The following is a 17,674-nucleotide window of genomic DNA, read 5'->3' as shown; positions in this document are numbered from 1 at the left end:
GTGTAATTACAGTTAATTTATGGTCATTTACTGTCAGGGTGGAAGTAATGAATTACAAATACTCACGTTACTGTAATTAAGTAGATTTTTTTGGGTACTTGTACTTTTATGAGTAATTTTTCAAGTGTGTAATTTTACTCATACTTGAGTACAACTTACACCATGTAATCTACTGAGTACTACTGAGTACGCCCACAATTTGAATTAATATTCAAACCTTTCCTCTGCATTTTTGCAGCCAATAAGGCCGTGCAATCCCAACCGGCCAATTTAAGACATAAGCAAAGATAAACTCTGCTGCAGCAGCAGGCACAGGTGTCTGGAGGTGCTACATGGTGGAGTACAAACTACTTTATAGACGGAAGATTTGGAGACAAAGAAGCCAAAATGGAGACAGAGGACAACACTGTCAACCATGAAAACGACGTAGAAAAGACGGAGCCCGTGGCCATACCTGGAGGAATTTTTCATGTGCAGAGGGAGAAAAGGAGACAGCGTCCAGATGCAGTGCAAACTTTGTTTGACCTCTACAGTCATTTCAGCTTACAAGACTTCAGCGTCTAATCTTAAAAAAACACATTGAGGTAAGAGGTTTTACAACTATACCTGTACAATATTGCCTTCTTATTTTTCATGTGTGTTAAGGTTATTAGTTTGGCTAAGATATTGTCACCGCCATTGGTTAGCCTGATATTAAAATAAGACGGAGCTAGCTAATGTGCGTGTGTGTGCATAATTGAGCTAAATTCGTAGGAATGTTTTAGCTTATTATTTGGATAACCACCGTCATTACAATAAATTAAATTTGTAGTCATTTAAAACTCACAGGCCTACAATCAGCTGGCCTATATAAAAAACAAAAACAAAATTTGAACACAGTGCTGAGCTGCATCTCAAATGAATCTTCCAGCTCTCAGCTGACATGTATCAGAGCCCGATGGATCAGTTGATCAGGATCATTGGCCTGATATAGGTCTATCATAGTGACATGGCTCTTAATCAGTAGGTTTATATGTTTCCCAATATGATTTTTTTTTTTTAAAGAACATAATGTGGATTGTTTTTATTTGTTAGCTGTATGGGCAGCATTTTTGTGTATGTGATCCCTTTTCTTAAATTACATTTGCTATATACACATATTTTGCTCTCTTAGTATTTTTAGAACCCGACTAATATTGAAAACTTTAGGGTGATACTGATAAAAAGGAGTTAAAAATTTAGATACTGATACATTGGTCGATACTCTTTTTACAGATAGTATACAGATTACAGAACTTAGAATGTATACAGAAATTCATGTTTTTTGCAATGATCGTTCAAAATTGGTTTACATTTGTAAATAAATACAGCAATATATCTGCAAGATTTGACCAAATTCACCACTCTTTTATACTATGCTAAACAATCAAAGATTAGCTCATGTCTAGTTGAATGATGTTTTAAAAATGTGTTTTCCTGTAGTGTTAATCACAGTGATGTTATGAAGTAATGTATGAACCTGACGTATGATAATATTTATCTCTACAGAGGAAACATCCATCGAAGATTGAGCAGTACAATATCACTGTGGCATCAACATCTCGTCAGCGAAAGACCACAGCCACACCAAACAAGCTCTCAGCAAATACACAAGCCAAGTTACCAGACCTGATGTTGAGAGCTGCAAACAAACATGTTCCACAAGCAACTGTTGACATGCTTGTCATCAATTTCACATGTGAGGGTCTACAGCCATTTGCAGTGCTAGAACAGCCATCTTTCAAAGAATTGGTTACCACATTACAACCTCAAGCCAAAGTCATCTCCAGACCCACTGTCCGTGCCAGAATCTGTGAAGCTGCTGATCACATGAAGATGACTTTGGTTGCAGCATTGGATAAAGTCAAATTGGTTGCTACCACTACTGATTGTTGGTCAGCTCATCAGAAAAATTACCTTGGAGTCACATGCCATTGGAGGAAGAGTCCCTGGAAAGAAGATCTGCAGCACCAGCATGCAAAAGATTGAGAGGGTCTCACACATTTGACATGCTTGCTGGTGCGCTTGATGATATCCATTGCCAATACAAGATTAGAGGCAAAGTTGTAAGAACCACAACTGATAGTGGATCCAACTTTGTCAAGGCCTTCCACATGTTTGGGGCACAAAATGATGCAGATGAAGCTGAAGATGAAGCAGACCCAGAAACTCTTGACCTGACTGACCATATTGACTACCATGAGGCAAGTGCAATTCTTGATGAAGACTCTGGTTTGGAGTATCAACTCCCGCCTCATCAGCGATGTGCATGTCACCTGCTAAACCTTGTGGCAACATCTGATGCTGCCCTAGCAGAGAGCATGAATGAAACCTACAAGAGGCTCTCCCGTGCAAGCTTTGCAAAATGCCAGGCCATTTGGAACAAAACTCATTTGGCTAATGAAGTGGTAGAGGACAAGTGTGAACTACAGATCATTCGTCCCAATGCAACACAATGGAATTCAACCTACCTTGCCATTGAAAGGATAATACGCATCATTGATGAGAAGGGGGAAAATGCCATCAGGAGCATTTGTGAGGAGTTCAAGGTGAAAATGTGAGTAAAATTGGACACCTACCAATATGGTTGCAAATTTTGTGAATTTTCCTTAATGGATGGTTAAAAACGTGAGCAGACTCTTAATATTAAATCAGAAGATCCCTATTATAGTCATGGTGGGTTTTGTTGTTGTGTCTTACAGGTTGAGTCCTGCAGAAGTTGCATTCCTTAGGGAGTACTGTACCACCATGAAGCCACTGGTGAAAGCTTCAAACATTCTTCAGTCTGAGTCCACTTCCTTTATGGGATGGCTCCTGCCAGTAATCCAACAACTACTGTCCAAACTTAGCAGGCTGGAGACATCAAGCAAGACATGTGTGCCACTCATCAGGGTGATCCGAAGGGCCAGCTCTGTTCTAGGATGCCCTCTGGACCCAGTGGAGGTGGTGAGTGACAGGAGAATGGCGGCTAAGCTGTCATCCCTGTTGGACAACGTCTCCCACCCCATGCAGCAGACTGTGACAGCATTGAGCAGCTCCTTCAGTGGGAGACTGCGGCACCCACGGTGTGGGACGGAGAGATTTCGCAGGTCTTTCCTCCCCACTGCTGTCAGACTCCACAACAAAGACTTTAACTGAACAAACACACACATCCACACATGTGCAATAACACTAAGTGCAATAATCTTTTCTGGCATCGTTGTATTTTACTCAGTTGTATATAGCATTCGTATTCTATTTTTATCTTATTGTATATTTTTATTCTATTTTATTCTACTGTATATAGTATATTATTTTATTCTATTCTGTACAGCTGTGTACTGTATTTATTCTTATTGTATTCTAATTTTTGCGTCATAACTTTTGCACTGTCCACTTCCTGCTGTGACAAAACAAATTTCCCACATGTGGGACTAATAAAGGTTATCTTATCTTATCTTATCTTATCTTATCTTATCAGAGCCCTGCAAAATGGCCTTCAAAAGCGTTTTGGAGCGATGATGGAGGATCCAGAGTTGGCTGCAGCTGCAGTCCTCTTACCCAAGTTCAAGACTTCCTGGACTGACAGAGCAGATGTAACAGAGGCTGGTAAGGATTCATGTGATCCCATTTTTGTGTATTTTTACATTTGAACACATGCTTAAGTGAGTATTTCACCTAATACATTGTAAGCTATTGATGGTCTGTCCTGAATACTAAACAATCCTTTTTGAGAATTTGCCGTTTTTAAATTTGTGTTCAGGAATAATCACTGAAATTTAAATAACAAAATTGTGTTATCTACTTACAATTACAGCCTTGACATACATCAAACAACATCTTGAAACGACAGAGCATGAGAGTGAGGATCAGCAAAGAGAGTCATCTGATGAAGATGAATTCTTCTCCAGACCAATCTCCAGAAGGCTGCAAAGTGCAGTTGAGCTTGATGGTTACCTTGCTTGTGCCACAGACACCATGGAGCTGCTGCACTCCTTCTCAGGTATCAAAAACCTCTTTCTTAAACTGAACACAGCTCTGCCTGCTTCTGCTGCGTGTGAACGACTTTTTAGCTGTGCTGGTCTACTCTTCACAGCCAAACCAAGTTGGATTGCCTCTGTTAATTTAGAAAACCAGCTCTTGCTGAAACTGAACAAAAGGTTCAAGTGTGACAGAAATGCTAAGAGTTTAAGACACTCACCTGCCTGTTGTTCATTGTATGGGGAAAAGTTTAAATGGTTCTACGCATGTTCAGAAACATATTTGTCATTGTTTTAACAAACAAAATTCCTTCTTTTATATCTACATTTATTTACAAAACAAGTTACCTTTCTATACCTTGTTCATCTGAGAAATGTGCTTTGAACATAAATATTTATACTGGTGAATCGAGTTGAATGCCTGCTATTGACGACAGAATAAAACATCAGTCTGTTAAAAAGTAATTAATACTCTGAGTAGTTTTTGAGAAGAGTACTTTGTACTTTTACTCAAGTATTTTTTTAACACCAGTACCTTTTACTTGTAATTGAGTACAATTTAAGCAGTGTAACAGTACTTGTACTTGAGTACAAATTTTGAGTACAGCAGGTGGATGAGGGAAAGGGGAGGAAGGAGGAGGAGAGACCCGCGGACCGGCCGCGCTTCGTATTGAAAAGGAACCCGATTTGTCCCGGACTTCAGCTTGAATGAAAAACAAATACACAAAGCTGGAGTTCTTCTGTGTCTTTACGTGGCCAGCTGCCTCTTCTTCTCCCATTCTCTCTCCCTCTCTCTCCTGTTGCTACTTAAATCATGAAACTGATCAATGATCAGCTGATCGCTTTTCTCTTGGAGATACTATATAGCTCATGCTTACGGAGCCCCTCTGATGACATCCTCCAAAAAATTAATAGATTGTGGTGACAAAATACTACTTCCTGCCCTCGAAATAGTATAAGTGCCCACGAAATACTTATTTGTGGCCACAAAATACTATTTCGAGGGCACGAAATAACGTGCGCACGAAATGCTAATTTGTGGGCACGAATTGGGTATAACGTGGCAACGAATTACGCATTTGTGGCAACAAATAGATGACGTGCGCACATCACATTGATACATTGGACAGCTGTGTAGAGACATAAGCATAAGAGTAGGCTAAACCTGTACAACATGGCCAGAGACAGTATGATTGAGTTTTATTTTTGTCATGGTCTGCGTGGCAGACCTTGGGTGTGTGGGGAAGGAGGACCCAAAATGCGTTTATTTACAGTGGAGTAAACAATACACAATAATAGGTCTAGGTCCCTCAGACCCAGATCCCTGACAATTTTAGGCTGGGAATGAGCTACACATGCATTTTGAAAAGCCTGGCACTGAAAGGAACCATTATTATGGAGAGACATTTAAACAGGATATTAAGAGCCCAGTTGCATTGCAGACGTAAGTACGACCCGGACGTTGGGATAGATTCTATTGTCAACCAACTGCAAGGGCCTGGGAAGGATCACGGTTATTGGTCAAGTGTTTCGTGCTCACAAATAAGCATTTCGTGCGCACGTTATACCCATTTCGTGGCCACGAAGTAGTATTTTGTGGCCACAATTTATTTATTTTTTGGACCATGTCATCAGAGGGGCTCCGTACATGCTAATATCACATCTTCACATTTTTTTTAGAGGTAACAATAACTTTGCATTCTCGCTACTCAGCATGCTCTAAAACAGGTATATGTTAGCAATGACAACATTTACCAAATGTTTTTAAAATTCTAGCCGTGCTAATTAGCCTTAGGATTGGTTGAGGTCTGTGAAAGCCTTTGGAACAAAATCAGTCTTGTAAAGCTCACTATTTTCCAGCTGAGCCTATAGCACATTTGTTAAAGTCAGTCCGGATTGTACAGCTTCTAATCAGAAACAATTAAAGTTTGATGAGCAGAAAAAAAGAAACAATCTTTTTCTGTAACCAGGATACCTGGAAAGTCTTAAATAACTCATGTTAAAATGTTGCAGTGCTGTAGAGTGGGGTCATGTTAACAATCCATTCAAACTTGTGGTCTTCAAGGTCAACTTTATCAACTTAATCTAGAAACTATCATTCCTACAACTGTGCTGTGTATATGTCACAACATATAGCAGGAACCTATAAACGTAACTGACCTTTGACCTCTCCTTCAAGAAGGTACATGTAATGTCTACAGTGATTAGACATACTTAATAAAACAGTGTGGGGCCCAGAGTATTGTTGTGCATCAGTGTGGAACATGTCAGTAACACTGAGGGTTACACACACTTTGCCAGGTACACCTGTTCACCTGCTCGTTAAACACAAATGTCTAGTGAACCAATCAGACGTCAGCAAATTAAAGTATTTTAGCATACAGACATGTTCATGATGACCTGCTGAAGGTCAAAGCAAGTATCAGAATGGGGGAAAGAGATTGCGTGGTTGTTGGTGCCAGATGGGCTGGTCTGAGTATTTCAGAAACTGCTCATCCAATGAGCTCACAAAATTATCTCTACAGTTTACAGACTGTAGTGGCAATCCAACCAGCAAAAGGCCACCTGAGGGAATTTGAAGTATTTCCAACTCATCCTGGTGATGAGGTCAAACACAACCAGTACTTTTAACATTTTATCAATTATTTACCAATTTAAAAAACAACTTGTGGTAACTTATTTTTAATTTTGCTGCAGACAAGTTGAATGAATGCTTACTGGATCTAGAACACCATTTAGATCATAACAGCTCCTGATCAGGATGAATTTCATTTTCAAATCAAATTTCATGTCGCAGTTTCACAATTTTGTAACATATTATTTCAAAGCTTGCTTATGGGCTTGTTTTGGAGCAGACCAACAGTCAGGCTCGTCTTCACCCTTACTGTCAGACTCTGAATTGATGGTTCTGCTATATCTCACCTGGCTGAGCTCTTGTAATTATTTTGTGATAAAACTTTTTCTATTTTGAGATCAAGATTCAAGTGGAAATCTTTGTGTGTCTGTCTCTCCCTTGGTTTCTGTAGAGGTACAGTGTGGGGGCGCCTGGATAAATGTTAAACAGAAGCTAGATGTAGTGTTCCTCCACTGTCCATTAAGGATATGAGGAAAAGAAATGGTCAAGAACAAAGTGTATGGTGTATTTATAAAAGAAAATGGCTTTTAAATTGTATACCAAAACCACCACCAGAAAGTCAACTACAACTTGTTACATAATCATCATGACTGTTGTATCAGTTTAACAGTTTATGGGTTGACTTCTTTCAGTTCATTCACTGTTTACATCATGAAGGAAAAAGAAGGCAACAGGCTGAGAAATGAAGCTGTTGTGTGTCTTTGTGGCCACACGGGGGCAGTGCTGCATAAATAGTAGAATCTCTTCCTGGACACTTTTTCTAGACCTCTTTTTAAATGACTAATAAAGACAACAACAAAATGAATTACATCAGGATCTGATATGGTTTTGTTTTTTTGTTGAGCTTTATATATTTCAGAATGCCTAGAGTTTGTTTGTTTTCCATGTTTTGTGATACAGAACATCTCCTCTCAGACGGCTGTTGTCTCATAATGGGTCATTACCTGGTCTGATGGGGTGTTTGTTCCATTTATAAATCAAGTGATTGATTTGTGAAATGAGAGATGGCCTCTGACCTGCTGACTGGTGTCTGATCTTCTCTGCTCCCCTCAAATTTGACAACTACTCAGCTGATGTGATGGTGGACAGGAAGTCACTAAACCTGGGACTCTGGAAACACATTTCTAGGGATAGAAAAGTTAATGTAGATCGTTTCAGGGGATAAATATGAAATGATCGATTTGGTGATTATACTAATATAGTAAGAAAATAATGTATGAAAAAATGATTTTTTATCTATACACTTAAGCAACGACCAGAGTCTTAGAATTGCGCTTTCACCAGGTTTTACTTGACTGAACAACAGAACTTCTCTGTCTCCTTTATAAGGGGTCACATCCTGAGTTACACAATGAGTCTTTCAAATGTGTGCGATAACCCACTGCATGTGTAGTCGTGCTGAGACCGCGTGGTCTTACTTTTATTACCCCTTGATTCAGCTGTGACCTGCTTATCAAGTCTTTTTACAAGTACATCATAATTATCTGCTCTGTGCAGACATAAGTTGAGCAATGGTTTAACAAACTTTCCCATCAAAAACATGAAGGTTTAGCTTTAAGCTTATTTGTCCAAACAACAAAGGATAAACTGCCAGCACCTGGACTGAAACAGAACATAGTAGTGTTGGATGTAAGTAAAGGAAATACAAGTATAACTGTGACTATGGAACAAATCTCCTTCAATGTTAAACCTTAATGTTAACCTGATTGTGTTTATTAGAAAAATCATCCATTACAGTGTCTGTGATTGCTTCACATAGTTAACTCTGGTTGTCTGTGGGTTTGTGTCAAATTTGGAGTGAACAAAAGCATGAAAACTGTGGAAGATGCAGACTGTGAAAGTCTAGTTTATTTCATGAATACAATTATTTTTTACAGTCGCTAGAACAAAGTAGCGTACTGTTAGAGTTTGTATTGTTGATTGTCATTTATGCTTAGAAATATTTAACCATAGATGCTTAGAGGTGTATAATCAATTGTGTAGTGATAAGTTGTGTGATCTTTAACAGGCTACAGAGGCTTGGTGTGCATTCCACACCTACATCCTGGGAGCATGAGAGAGGTCATACCTTCTCTTATTGTTTTATGGTAGGATTAACGTAATTACGTCTGTTCTAGTCTAAGTGCTTTTTGTGTATAAATGAACTGCTGGACTTCCTTACTGTGTTATCTAGGATGAGGGGGGGTCTACCCTCTTCCTTTTTTTTTTTTTTTTTTTTTTTAAATGACATCAGAAACAGCAGTATGCGACATTACGTGATGGCAGAGCTTCAGTTCATCCTTTGTCATTTTTTTTTTTTTTTTTTTTTAATAAATAGGACAGGGGGAATGAATGAGAGAAAGAGGGGGAGAGAAAGAAAGAAAACCAAAGGGGAGAAGAGACGGTGAGAAGGGGGGGGGAAGAGAGAGAAAAAAAAAAAGAACTCCTGGGTCACCTGTATGGAGAAAAAAAAAACAAACAAAAAAAACAAACAGAGGAGACAGCAAACAACAAAGAGCAACATAATAATAGAGAAAACAAAGCACCATCACAATAAACTAGCTAGTCATAGATATCAATATTTACTAAATAATAAACGATATTGTGCAGCACGCAAGATAGACAGCGCACAGTGTGCTTTGAGGCAGCAGCCAAGAAAGCTTTAGTCCGCGTCTGTGAATACCCATGTGTGCATACCTGTGTGGATCAGCATGCTTGCATTCCAAAGGTTTCTCCATGTAATGATCTGCTAGGGAGTGTGGGGGGGCCACAGCCCCGTCCTCCAGGGTGTGAAGCGGGTATGGAGGAGATCAAAACTCCAGACATCCAGAGGCCCCCAGAACACAAGAGACCATGGAAGACCAACAGAGGGGCAGCCGCGCCACTGTCCCAGTAAGAGCTGAGGAGAGTCCCAGATGAGGGCTCGCCCAGCAGCCGCGGAGCAGAAGTCAGGGGGAGTTGCAGTGACGCGCCCGTGAGCTCCGCCGGCCCCCAGCTGCGCCTGAGTGACCGAGCCCCAGGCCGAGAGGCCGGGGGCACCCCACCTCCAAAGGGGCCCGAGCGAGCCCCAGGCCCCAGGCCCCGACAAGCGGCCGCCAAGGAGTGAGCCGGTGTGTACCCAGACGCCCACCCCCAGATACAAAGAACCACCAACACACCGACACCTGAGGGAGTCCGCCACCGGCAGGGGAAGTGGTGGTGGGTGGAGATAGGCCTCCAAACCTTGGAGGGCCTGAGGTGTCCCCAGAGAGGTGGCGTCTGATACCCAACCTGACATATAGACACAGACATACGGGCACACACAGACACAAACATCCATTCCCACCCTCATGCTCTCATGTGCACTCACTCCACACTCAACCAACGTGGAGACAGACATAAAGAGACGCTGTACACACGATCACACTCCCCAAGCGTACTCTATGAACCGGGTCTAGGTACCCTTGTCCCTGGAGGGGGGAATTGCACCCAGACCCAGGTGGTGTTACCCTTTTCCCTGCAGTGGGGAGAGGCAGACCACCCCGACTCCGCAGCAGCAGGGAGGCCCCACACCCCAGACCGCAGTCGGACGGCCAACTCCTCCTACTAGCCCTCCCGCTCCAACAGGCCGCAGAGAATGGGGGTGGGAGAAGACTCCAAACCTCCCTCCACCCGCTCATTGTAGTGTTGATGCATATGTGTTCTAAGGTGCAATTAAAACCCAGGAGGGCATGGAGCTACCTGCCAAGGAGCAGCAGGTAAGCGCATAGTCCCTCCTGCTAGCCCTCAATGACTAAGTGTATTTAAAATTGAGAGGTGGGCAACGACGTCAGGGGTGAGGTATACACCCTGATGGTATTTTGGACTCCGTGATTGTGCCCACCCCCAAGATCCTATATGTATGTGTAATGAGAGTGTGAATAATGTGAATGTCTAAGTTGTGGGATAAAATTGAGGCAGAGGCAGCCAGAAGGGGACGGGGGGGGGTAGCCTCCTCTGCACCCTGGTGACATACCCCCACTCCAAGGCCCTGCATGTGTGAGTGGTTGTGGAGGAGCGGGAAGAGGGAGGCAGCTGGAGATGGGGAGGGAAGGAAGGGAGGGGCAGGTAACCCCTCCCTGGGGCCAGCTCCCCCGCTGACCCCAGTAGGCACTCCCACCCTTCGCGAGGGAAGGGGGGCCCAGGCCCATCAGACCGGGGCCCAGTGCAGTAGCGCCCTCCGGCTCCACAGAGCCCTGGATAGTCCACCCAACCCCACCACAGAGAAAACTGCACCCACCCCACCATCCACACATCTTCCAGACTACATAAGACGGTAAACGCCCAGGCTGAGATCTTCCTCCACCTCTCCTGTATCTCCCCCTCCTGCAGAGAGTTCCTGAAGAGAAGAAAGCTCCTGCAAGATGTGACCATCCCCCCCACCAGTTGAAGAGCCCCCCAGGCGGCTCGACGCACCGGCGGCACCCTGCTCCAGGGCCGGGCCCCCATGCACCCACCCGCCCACAACCCCGGCAACACACCAACCAGGACCCAAGCCCCCGAGGCCCGGCCCGGGCCCCAGCCCAGAGACGGAGCGCCCCCAGAACCTCACGCCCATCCCGGACCCACCCAGGGGCAGCCAGGTTGCCAGGTCAGTAACCCACGTCCGTCAGCACAGACCCTCCCCTAGCCCCGCTGCACGCAGCCGCGAGGAAACAGTCACCTGAGAGCCAACAGAGCCCCCAACCGGACGTGACCGCTACCCCGGGTTGAGCCGGGGAACCCCCCGACGCCCTAAGCCTGTCCCTACCCCCTCACCAATCACAACAGTGAAGGCGGGACCAAACTATGACCCCCCACCCCCACTAGGTGATGGAGCTGATAAAAGGGGCCCAGAGCAATTGATCTAATGTGGTGGCAGAGGCTGTGTCAAGACTAATGTAATCTAATAGATAATTTCTATATTGGTTAGAATTAAGATTATTTTTATTTTTCCAGTTCATGAGGACTGTTTTCTTGGCTATGCATAGGGCAGTGAAGATCATATGGGCTATATTCTTTTCTGAAGTGACATTATCTAAGCTGCCCAACAAACACACTAAGGGGGAAGTTGGAATGTTACATTTCAGACACTTTGATAAGTCTTCACATATCTCGCGCCAAAACTTTTGCACTGGTGGACGGAACCAAAGAGCGTGGATGTAATTGTCTGGTGTATTGCCTTGACAGTGTGAGCAGTTGTTGAAAGATGTAAAGCCCATCTTGAACATCCGATGACCTGTATAGTGCACTCTATGAAGTATTTTGTATTGTATTAATTGCAGACTGGGATTTTTAATTAGTTTAAAAGTTTTTAAGCAAATCTGAGACCAGAAGTTTTGGTCTAGGTTGACTGATAAATCTGCTTCCCACTTTGCAGTAGGAAGGGATATTGATTCATCTAATTTAGAAAGTGTTCTGTATATTTTAGATAATAATTTGGGGGATTTAAGAGTAAGAAAATGTGCCGCACTTAGTGGTGTTTGTAATTCAACTTGACTGAGGTTAAATTTCTTTTTTACTATGGATTTAATTTGTTGATATTCTAAAAACCTTGTCTTGTTGATCCCATATTGTTCAACTAGTCTGTCAAATGGAATAAATTCTGTTCCCTCTAATATATGTTCTAAGTATTTAATTCCTTTACAACTCCATTCTGGGAAATTAATCATATTATTGTTTTGTAATATGTCAGGGTTATTCCAGATAGGTGTACGTTTGCATGGGATTAATGAAGACTCCGTTATTTTTAGAAACTCCCACCATGCTGTTAGAGAAAAGCTGATGTTGATACTTTTAAAGCATTCATGTCTTTTGATGTTTGAGCTAATAAATGGTAGGTCTGAAATCTCTAGATCCTTGCATAGTGCCTGTTCAACATCTAGCCAGGGCTCAACTAAGAAGGTATGTTTTAACCATTCTGAGATGAACTGAAGCCTGTTGGCTAAGAAGTATTGGTGAAAATTAGGCAGATCTAATCCTCCTCTATCCTTGGTTCTTTGTAGCGTTTTTAAGCTAATACGCGGGGGTTTATCTTTCCAAAGGAATTTGGAAATATATGAATCCAGAGATCTGAACCAATCTTGTGATGGTTTGTTAGGGATCATCAAAAATAAGTAATTTATTTTTGGCAAGATCATCATTTTTATAGTGGCGACCCTTCCCATGAGTGATATGGGTAAAGATTTCCATCTAGTCAGATCGCCTTCTACTTTCTTTAGAAGTGGGATGTGGTTTAGTTTAGTTAAGTCTGAAAGCTTAGGAGAGACATTAATACCTAAATATTTAATATTTCCGGATTGCAGTGGGGCAGAGGAAGAATTATGGAAGGAGCAGTTAATGGGGAGAACTGTAGATTTTGGCCAGTTAATTGAGTAATCTGAAACTCTTGAAAACCAGTTTATTAAAGTAATTACCTCAGAGAGGTTGGTTTGTGTGTTTTGCAGAAAAAGCAACACATCATCCGCATAGAGACTGATTTTATGTTCTATGTTCTTACATTTTATGCCCTTAATTGTTGTAGCCTGTCTAAATGCTGCTGCTAGAGGTTCGATAAAAATTGCAAAAAGTGAAGGGGAGAGTGGGCATCCCTGTCTGGTGCCCCTCAGGAGACAGAAGCTGGAGGATGTCTGGTCATTTGTTCTGATACGAGCCGTTGGGGAATTGTCTACCCTCTTCCTGACCAAGGATGTTTGCTTGTGTGCTTTTATGACCCTTTGATCAGCAGTACCCGACACACACACACACACACACACACACACACACACACACACACACACACACACACACACACACACACACACAGGCAAGGTACTCTTTGTGTGTATGTAGACGTCACATGTTAATGAACCTATGCATATTCATGTAACCTCAATAAAAGGACAGTGGTACGGGAGAACGGACGAGAGCAACTGGGGTCAAGTGAAGGAACGGCACTCTGTCCGGTCTCTCCCGTGCACGAGTAACATGAAGAACTTTGCCTATTTGTGTCTTGCTTAGCAGTGTAATTATATTGTCTTCAACGTTCCAGCGGATGGGTTCAAGCTACAAACCTATCATTAATTGGTCCTTCGAGTGCCGGAGCCCTGGAATCGGCATTCACCGGGGGGAGGAGGGACACGCTGAAAGACTGACGTCAGCCAGGAAGTTCCTGTGGATTCGCGGTCTGTCTTTCTCCTCGATGAATGGCGATCGGCGGGATTCGAGGCTATATTACACGCTAAGCAACACCGAGTAAGTTTACAGAGGCCGACTCTATAACTGTGTTGTTGTGCAGTCTCCGCCATTTTGTGAGGCGTTGAGAAGTTCGCTGCTTTGTGGAGCGAAACCCGGGTTCCTTGCTACTGTGTGCAGCAAGAGGTTCCTTACCGCTTTGTGGGGTAAGAGGTTCCTTACCGCTTTGTGGGGTAAGAGGTTCCTCGCTACTTTGTGCAGCGAGAGGTGAGTTCTCCGCCACTTTGTGAGGCGTTGAGAGGTTCCGCGGGGTCCAGATTGTGCTGGACAGTAGGCCTATTTTGTGTTGTTGTCATTGTCGTCGTCGTTGTTGTTGTTGTGTGAGTGTGTGCGGAGCAGAACATGTGGTCTGTGACACCGACTGTTGTTGTTATCATGGGTTTCTAAGCAACCAAGAGTGAGTCGGAGGGAGACAGACGTTTGTGCTGGACTTTGCTCCTGGCAGCACAAAGTATTTATGTAAAAAAGAGAGGGAGCGACGGCTCCACAGCTGCGCGGGTTCACGCGAGCGCGGTCACGCGGGTTTCACGCGGACCTGAGCCGTGCGGTTAATCGCAGGCTTATAAATGGAAGAGATTCAAATGTTAGAAGTTTTCAGAAAACACACCAGCCTTGAAGAGCGTGTGGAGACCATAGACGTAATTGAGGTGGATAGTTGTTAAAAGTAATCTACATTACGCTTGTGGTTGCTCAAATTCAGTACAATGACATATGAGGTGAAGTGATATAGATAAATATTTAAACTAATGAAGTGCATAGAGGCACTTGACCTGTGTGGAAGACTGTCGTCTTATTATGAACCATTGTTGAGATGTAGAGCACACCTGTGAAAACAACTAATATGCTGAACCCTGTATGAAACATCTAAAAGTACATGATGGAGAAGCTGTGTTGAATATGAAAGTGTAAGACTTTGCCGCTGTGGGCAGAGCAACTACTGTGTGATGTTGCGTTGCAGTTTTTTTTTCTGAGCTGATGAGCAAGCTACACATTATCAGATCGAGAGCTGTCTGAGAACTACTCTAAGAGAGGGAAACAGCGCTATGATAACTGTGATAACTGGAGTGTGCAGCGTTTCCATGAGCAGTTTTCCTGAATCTTGACTCTTGTGTGTGAAGTGTTCATAACATCAGCATCATGTTTTTGTTTATTTGTTTTGTTGGGTTGAAAATAATTAAATAAACATGTGATCATGCCTATGGATCACCATGGCACATATCTCCAGCCATATGATTTATTTATGCAGGTGACAAAGTGAGTGTGAATGTGTCTGACATCACAGTGTTTTTGTGCACTGTGCAAAAGTAATTGCCTTTGATTGTGAGTGACAGCGGTGATTTTGCAGGTCGCCAGCTATTGTAAAAAAAAAAAAAGAGTGAATAAGAGGGAGAATTTATATTGTAGAAAAAAAATAATCATAGGAAAAAGGTTTTGTGTTGATCAACCAAAAAAACAACTATAATTTCATTTTCTGCTTTTAAGAAAGGATTGTTCACAAAAACACAGAGCGAGAGAGAGAGAGAGATATGTGTTGATTAAGCAGTGATGATAATAATGAAAATGTCTTAGTTGTCACTTTCAGGTGAAAAGCAGACCTGAATCAATTTTCCACATGCAGCGGTCGGAAGAAAGTTATAGTTTAACAATTGGAAACGTTCAAGCCAAGTTTCTGGCTGACTTATTTACAGCACGATCTGTCTCAAAGCTCTCACTCGTCCCTGAAAAAACCTGATCAGCAGCGGCAGTATCGGAGCAGAGGCTGCAGAAGCAACCTAACAAAGCATCAGAGAAGAAGAAAAGCAAACCCATCTTCCTGTCTGATTGGATGAATTCCACGGAAGGGCGAGCAAGATGGCGGCGTGAAGAAGAGTTTTTGTTCGAGCGCTTAGCACGAGACACTTATTTGACGTCTTTCTGGCTTTCGGGACTTTTTTGGAGATCAGCGCGCTAAGCTTGCTGGATCTGAGGCCAGGTTCTGCGGCGGCAGCATGTCGAAATGCTCAGAAAGGACTGAGTGACTCGGGCAAGCCACATGCGGCTAGCATGCTGGCTAGCGACCATAGCTACATGAAAGAAATGGACCCTTCATGATGCGCTCAACGTGCCGGCGCTGTGGTGGGAAAGGCTCCATCATAAACACGCCCTGCGCCCTGTGCAGAGGTTCAGGCCAAGAAGAAGAAGACGACGACTTCCAATCCCAAGAAGGTCAGCCCCAGCGTGGGCGAGCTGATTGTGAAAGCCGTGGCCGCTTCCAAGGAGCGCAACGGCGTGTTCGCAGCCGCTCTCAAGAAGGCTCTGGCTGCCGGAGGCTACGATGTGGACAAGAACAAGGCCCGTGTCAAGACCGCCATCAAGAGTCTGGTGGCGAAGGGCACTCTGGTGCAGACCAAGGGCACCGGGGCCTCCGGATCCTTCAAGATGAACAAGGTTACTGAGAGCAAAGCTAAGACGCCCGCCGCGGCCAAAGCCAAGAAACCGGCAGCAGCTGCTAAGAAGTCGCCCAAGAAGGCAGCAGCAGCACTTCAGCCACTAGACAGGACAAAGCTGAAGGAGAACTGCCGGGACTGTTGAAGTGGGAGAGGACAACAGAGTGAGAAGACTAGGTGAGAACACAGGAATTATTTAATGTGGGAAATCAAAATTTGGGTTAGCAAACCTGGGGAAAAGAAAACTGACTGCTTAAGTTGGAAAATTGAGAAGGAGTCTCAAACACTGCAAAAATAGAAACATACAAAATCACACACACAAGCACAACATGCATTAACCCTACTAACACAAACACAAGAGAGCTCATGAAGATTAGACAACATCTTAAGCGTGTGAGTCTGTTTATCATCTTGTCCAAGTCACTCAGTGTGATGCAAAAACCAGTGGACTCATAGCACATTAGTTACAGAATGATCAAATAATAGTAGAGAAGTGTGTAGGACAGGCAGCTTTAAGAACATGCTCTGCTGGAGATGCAGCTCCACACACATGCAATGAAAATTAGCTTGTCATCTTTCATCAGTGTTAAAATAGTGTCAATTTAGCAGACACTTGTTATCAAATGCTGAATTTATCCAATGCAAAAAAAAAAAAAATTGACTCTCTAGGTTGCAGGACAACAGTTTAACTTTTGTGGGGAAAAAAGATTCTGGTTTGAACAACCAGTGATCAGACAATAAATTTAGTTGTTAATATAGTAAATTGGGAGAAGCTTCCTGCTTGATTGATGCAGCACAAGTTTACTATAAATTTACTGTATGAGGGAAATTCTCTTTTAGTGATAACTTTTTGAACATGCTTTTCTGTTGTCCTGTCAACTTAGTGGGTTAATAGCTGATATGCAAATTAGTTGATCGTTCTTAGATTAATGAAAGGTGATTGAATTCTAGCACGAGTGAATGAGATGTGTTGGAGTTTGTTAGAGTGGAGACTCTAAAACACTGAGTTTCCTGTTTTGATGTGCGAGTGAATTCTGTATCTAGATACACAACTCTGAATACGTCAGAACAAACTTTTTTGTGAAGTGCATGACAGCATGTCACATGTTTTATGATGACGGGAACAGGAAAACTGAATAAAATAGATCTGTGGCCTAAATGAGTGAAGAGCACAGACCTGGTGATTAAACTCATAGCTAATAAGACATTAGGCTTATGTGTGTGTTGTGCAGCTGATGGTTGATTTGGAGTGAATCTAGCTGATGATTTTTCTTCTGTTGTGAAGTCGAGCTTGCCGATTAGTATAATGGTATGATTTACCCTCCTGAGATGAGGAGCTTGTGTCATGACTTAACAAGGCCTTTTTATTTTGATACTTTCACAGTGCACTGAGAGTTTGGTTTGATAATCTCTGTTATTTTTCATTT

At 42.9% G+C, this 17,674-nt stretch overlaps 1 protein-coding gene and 1 pseudogene across 3 annotated transcripts; both read left to right on the top strand.

The window, feature by feature from the left end:
- Positions 1–307: 307 nt before the first annotated feature.
- Positions 308–4,431, top strand: LOC146707192 (uncharacterized). Of its 3 annotated transcripts, XM_085458528.1 has the most exons (4): positions 1,171–2,575; positions 2,721–2,964; positions 3,479–3,606; positions 3,815–4,431. In XM_085458528.1, exons 1-3 carry the CDS (start codon positions 1,947–1,949, stop codon positions 3,581–3,583), a joined length of 978 nt encoding a protein of 325 aa, XP_085314654.1. In that variant the 5' UTR covers positions 1,171–1,946; the 3' UTR covers positions 3,584–3,606; positions 3,815–4,431. The 3 variants fall into 3 exon arrangements, with proteins under 3 accessions (XP_085314653.1, XP_085314652.1, XP_085314654.1); XM_085458527.1 differs by lacking the exons at positions 3,479–3,606; positions 3,815–4,431 and adding an exon at positions 308–584 and having other exon boundaries at positions 1,528–2,575; positions 2,721–3,472; XM_085458526.1 differs by lacking the exons at positions 3,479–3,606; positions 3,815–4,431 and having other exon boundaries at positions 1,166–2,575; positions 2,721–3,472.
- An 11,526-nt stretch (positions 4,432–15,957) lies between these two features.
- Positions 15,958–16,936, top strand: LOC146707191 (histone H1 pseudogene; annotated as a pseudogene).
- The last annotated feature ends 738 nt before the right edge of the window (positions 16,937–17,674 follow it).

Source organism: Copadichromis virginalis, linkage group LG6 (genome assembly GCF_057382275.1).
Source record: "Copadichromis virginalis isolate Kocher_CV1m ecotype Utaka linkage group LG6, C_Virginalis_male_GT1.1, whole genome shotgun sequence".
In the NCBI taxonomy this organism is placed as follows: domain Eukaryota; kingdom Metazoa; phylum Chordata; class Actinopteri; order Cichliformes; family Cichlidae; genus Copadichromis; species Copadichromis virginalis.
This window is presented reverse-complemented; position numbering and strand designations above follow the sequence as displayed.

Excerpts from the sequence above, each read along its gene's own strand:
- LOC146707192 (XM_085458527.1), top strand. The coding sequence starts at position 1,947 with ATGCCATTGGAGGAAGAGTCCCTGGAAAGAAGATCTGCAGCACCAGCA. Across the intron at positions 2,576-2,720 it reads GAGGAGTTCAAGGTGAAAAT|GTTGAGTCCTGCAGAAGTTG; the intron begins GTGAGTAAAATT and ends TGTGTCTTACAG.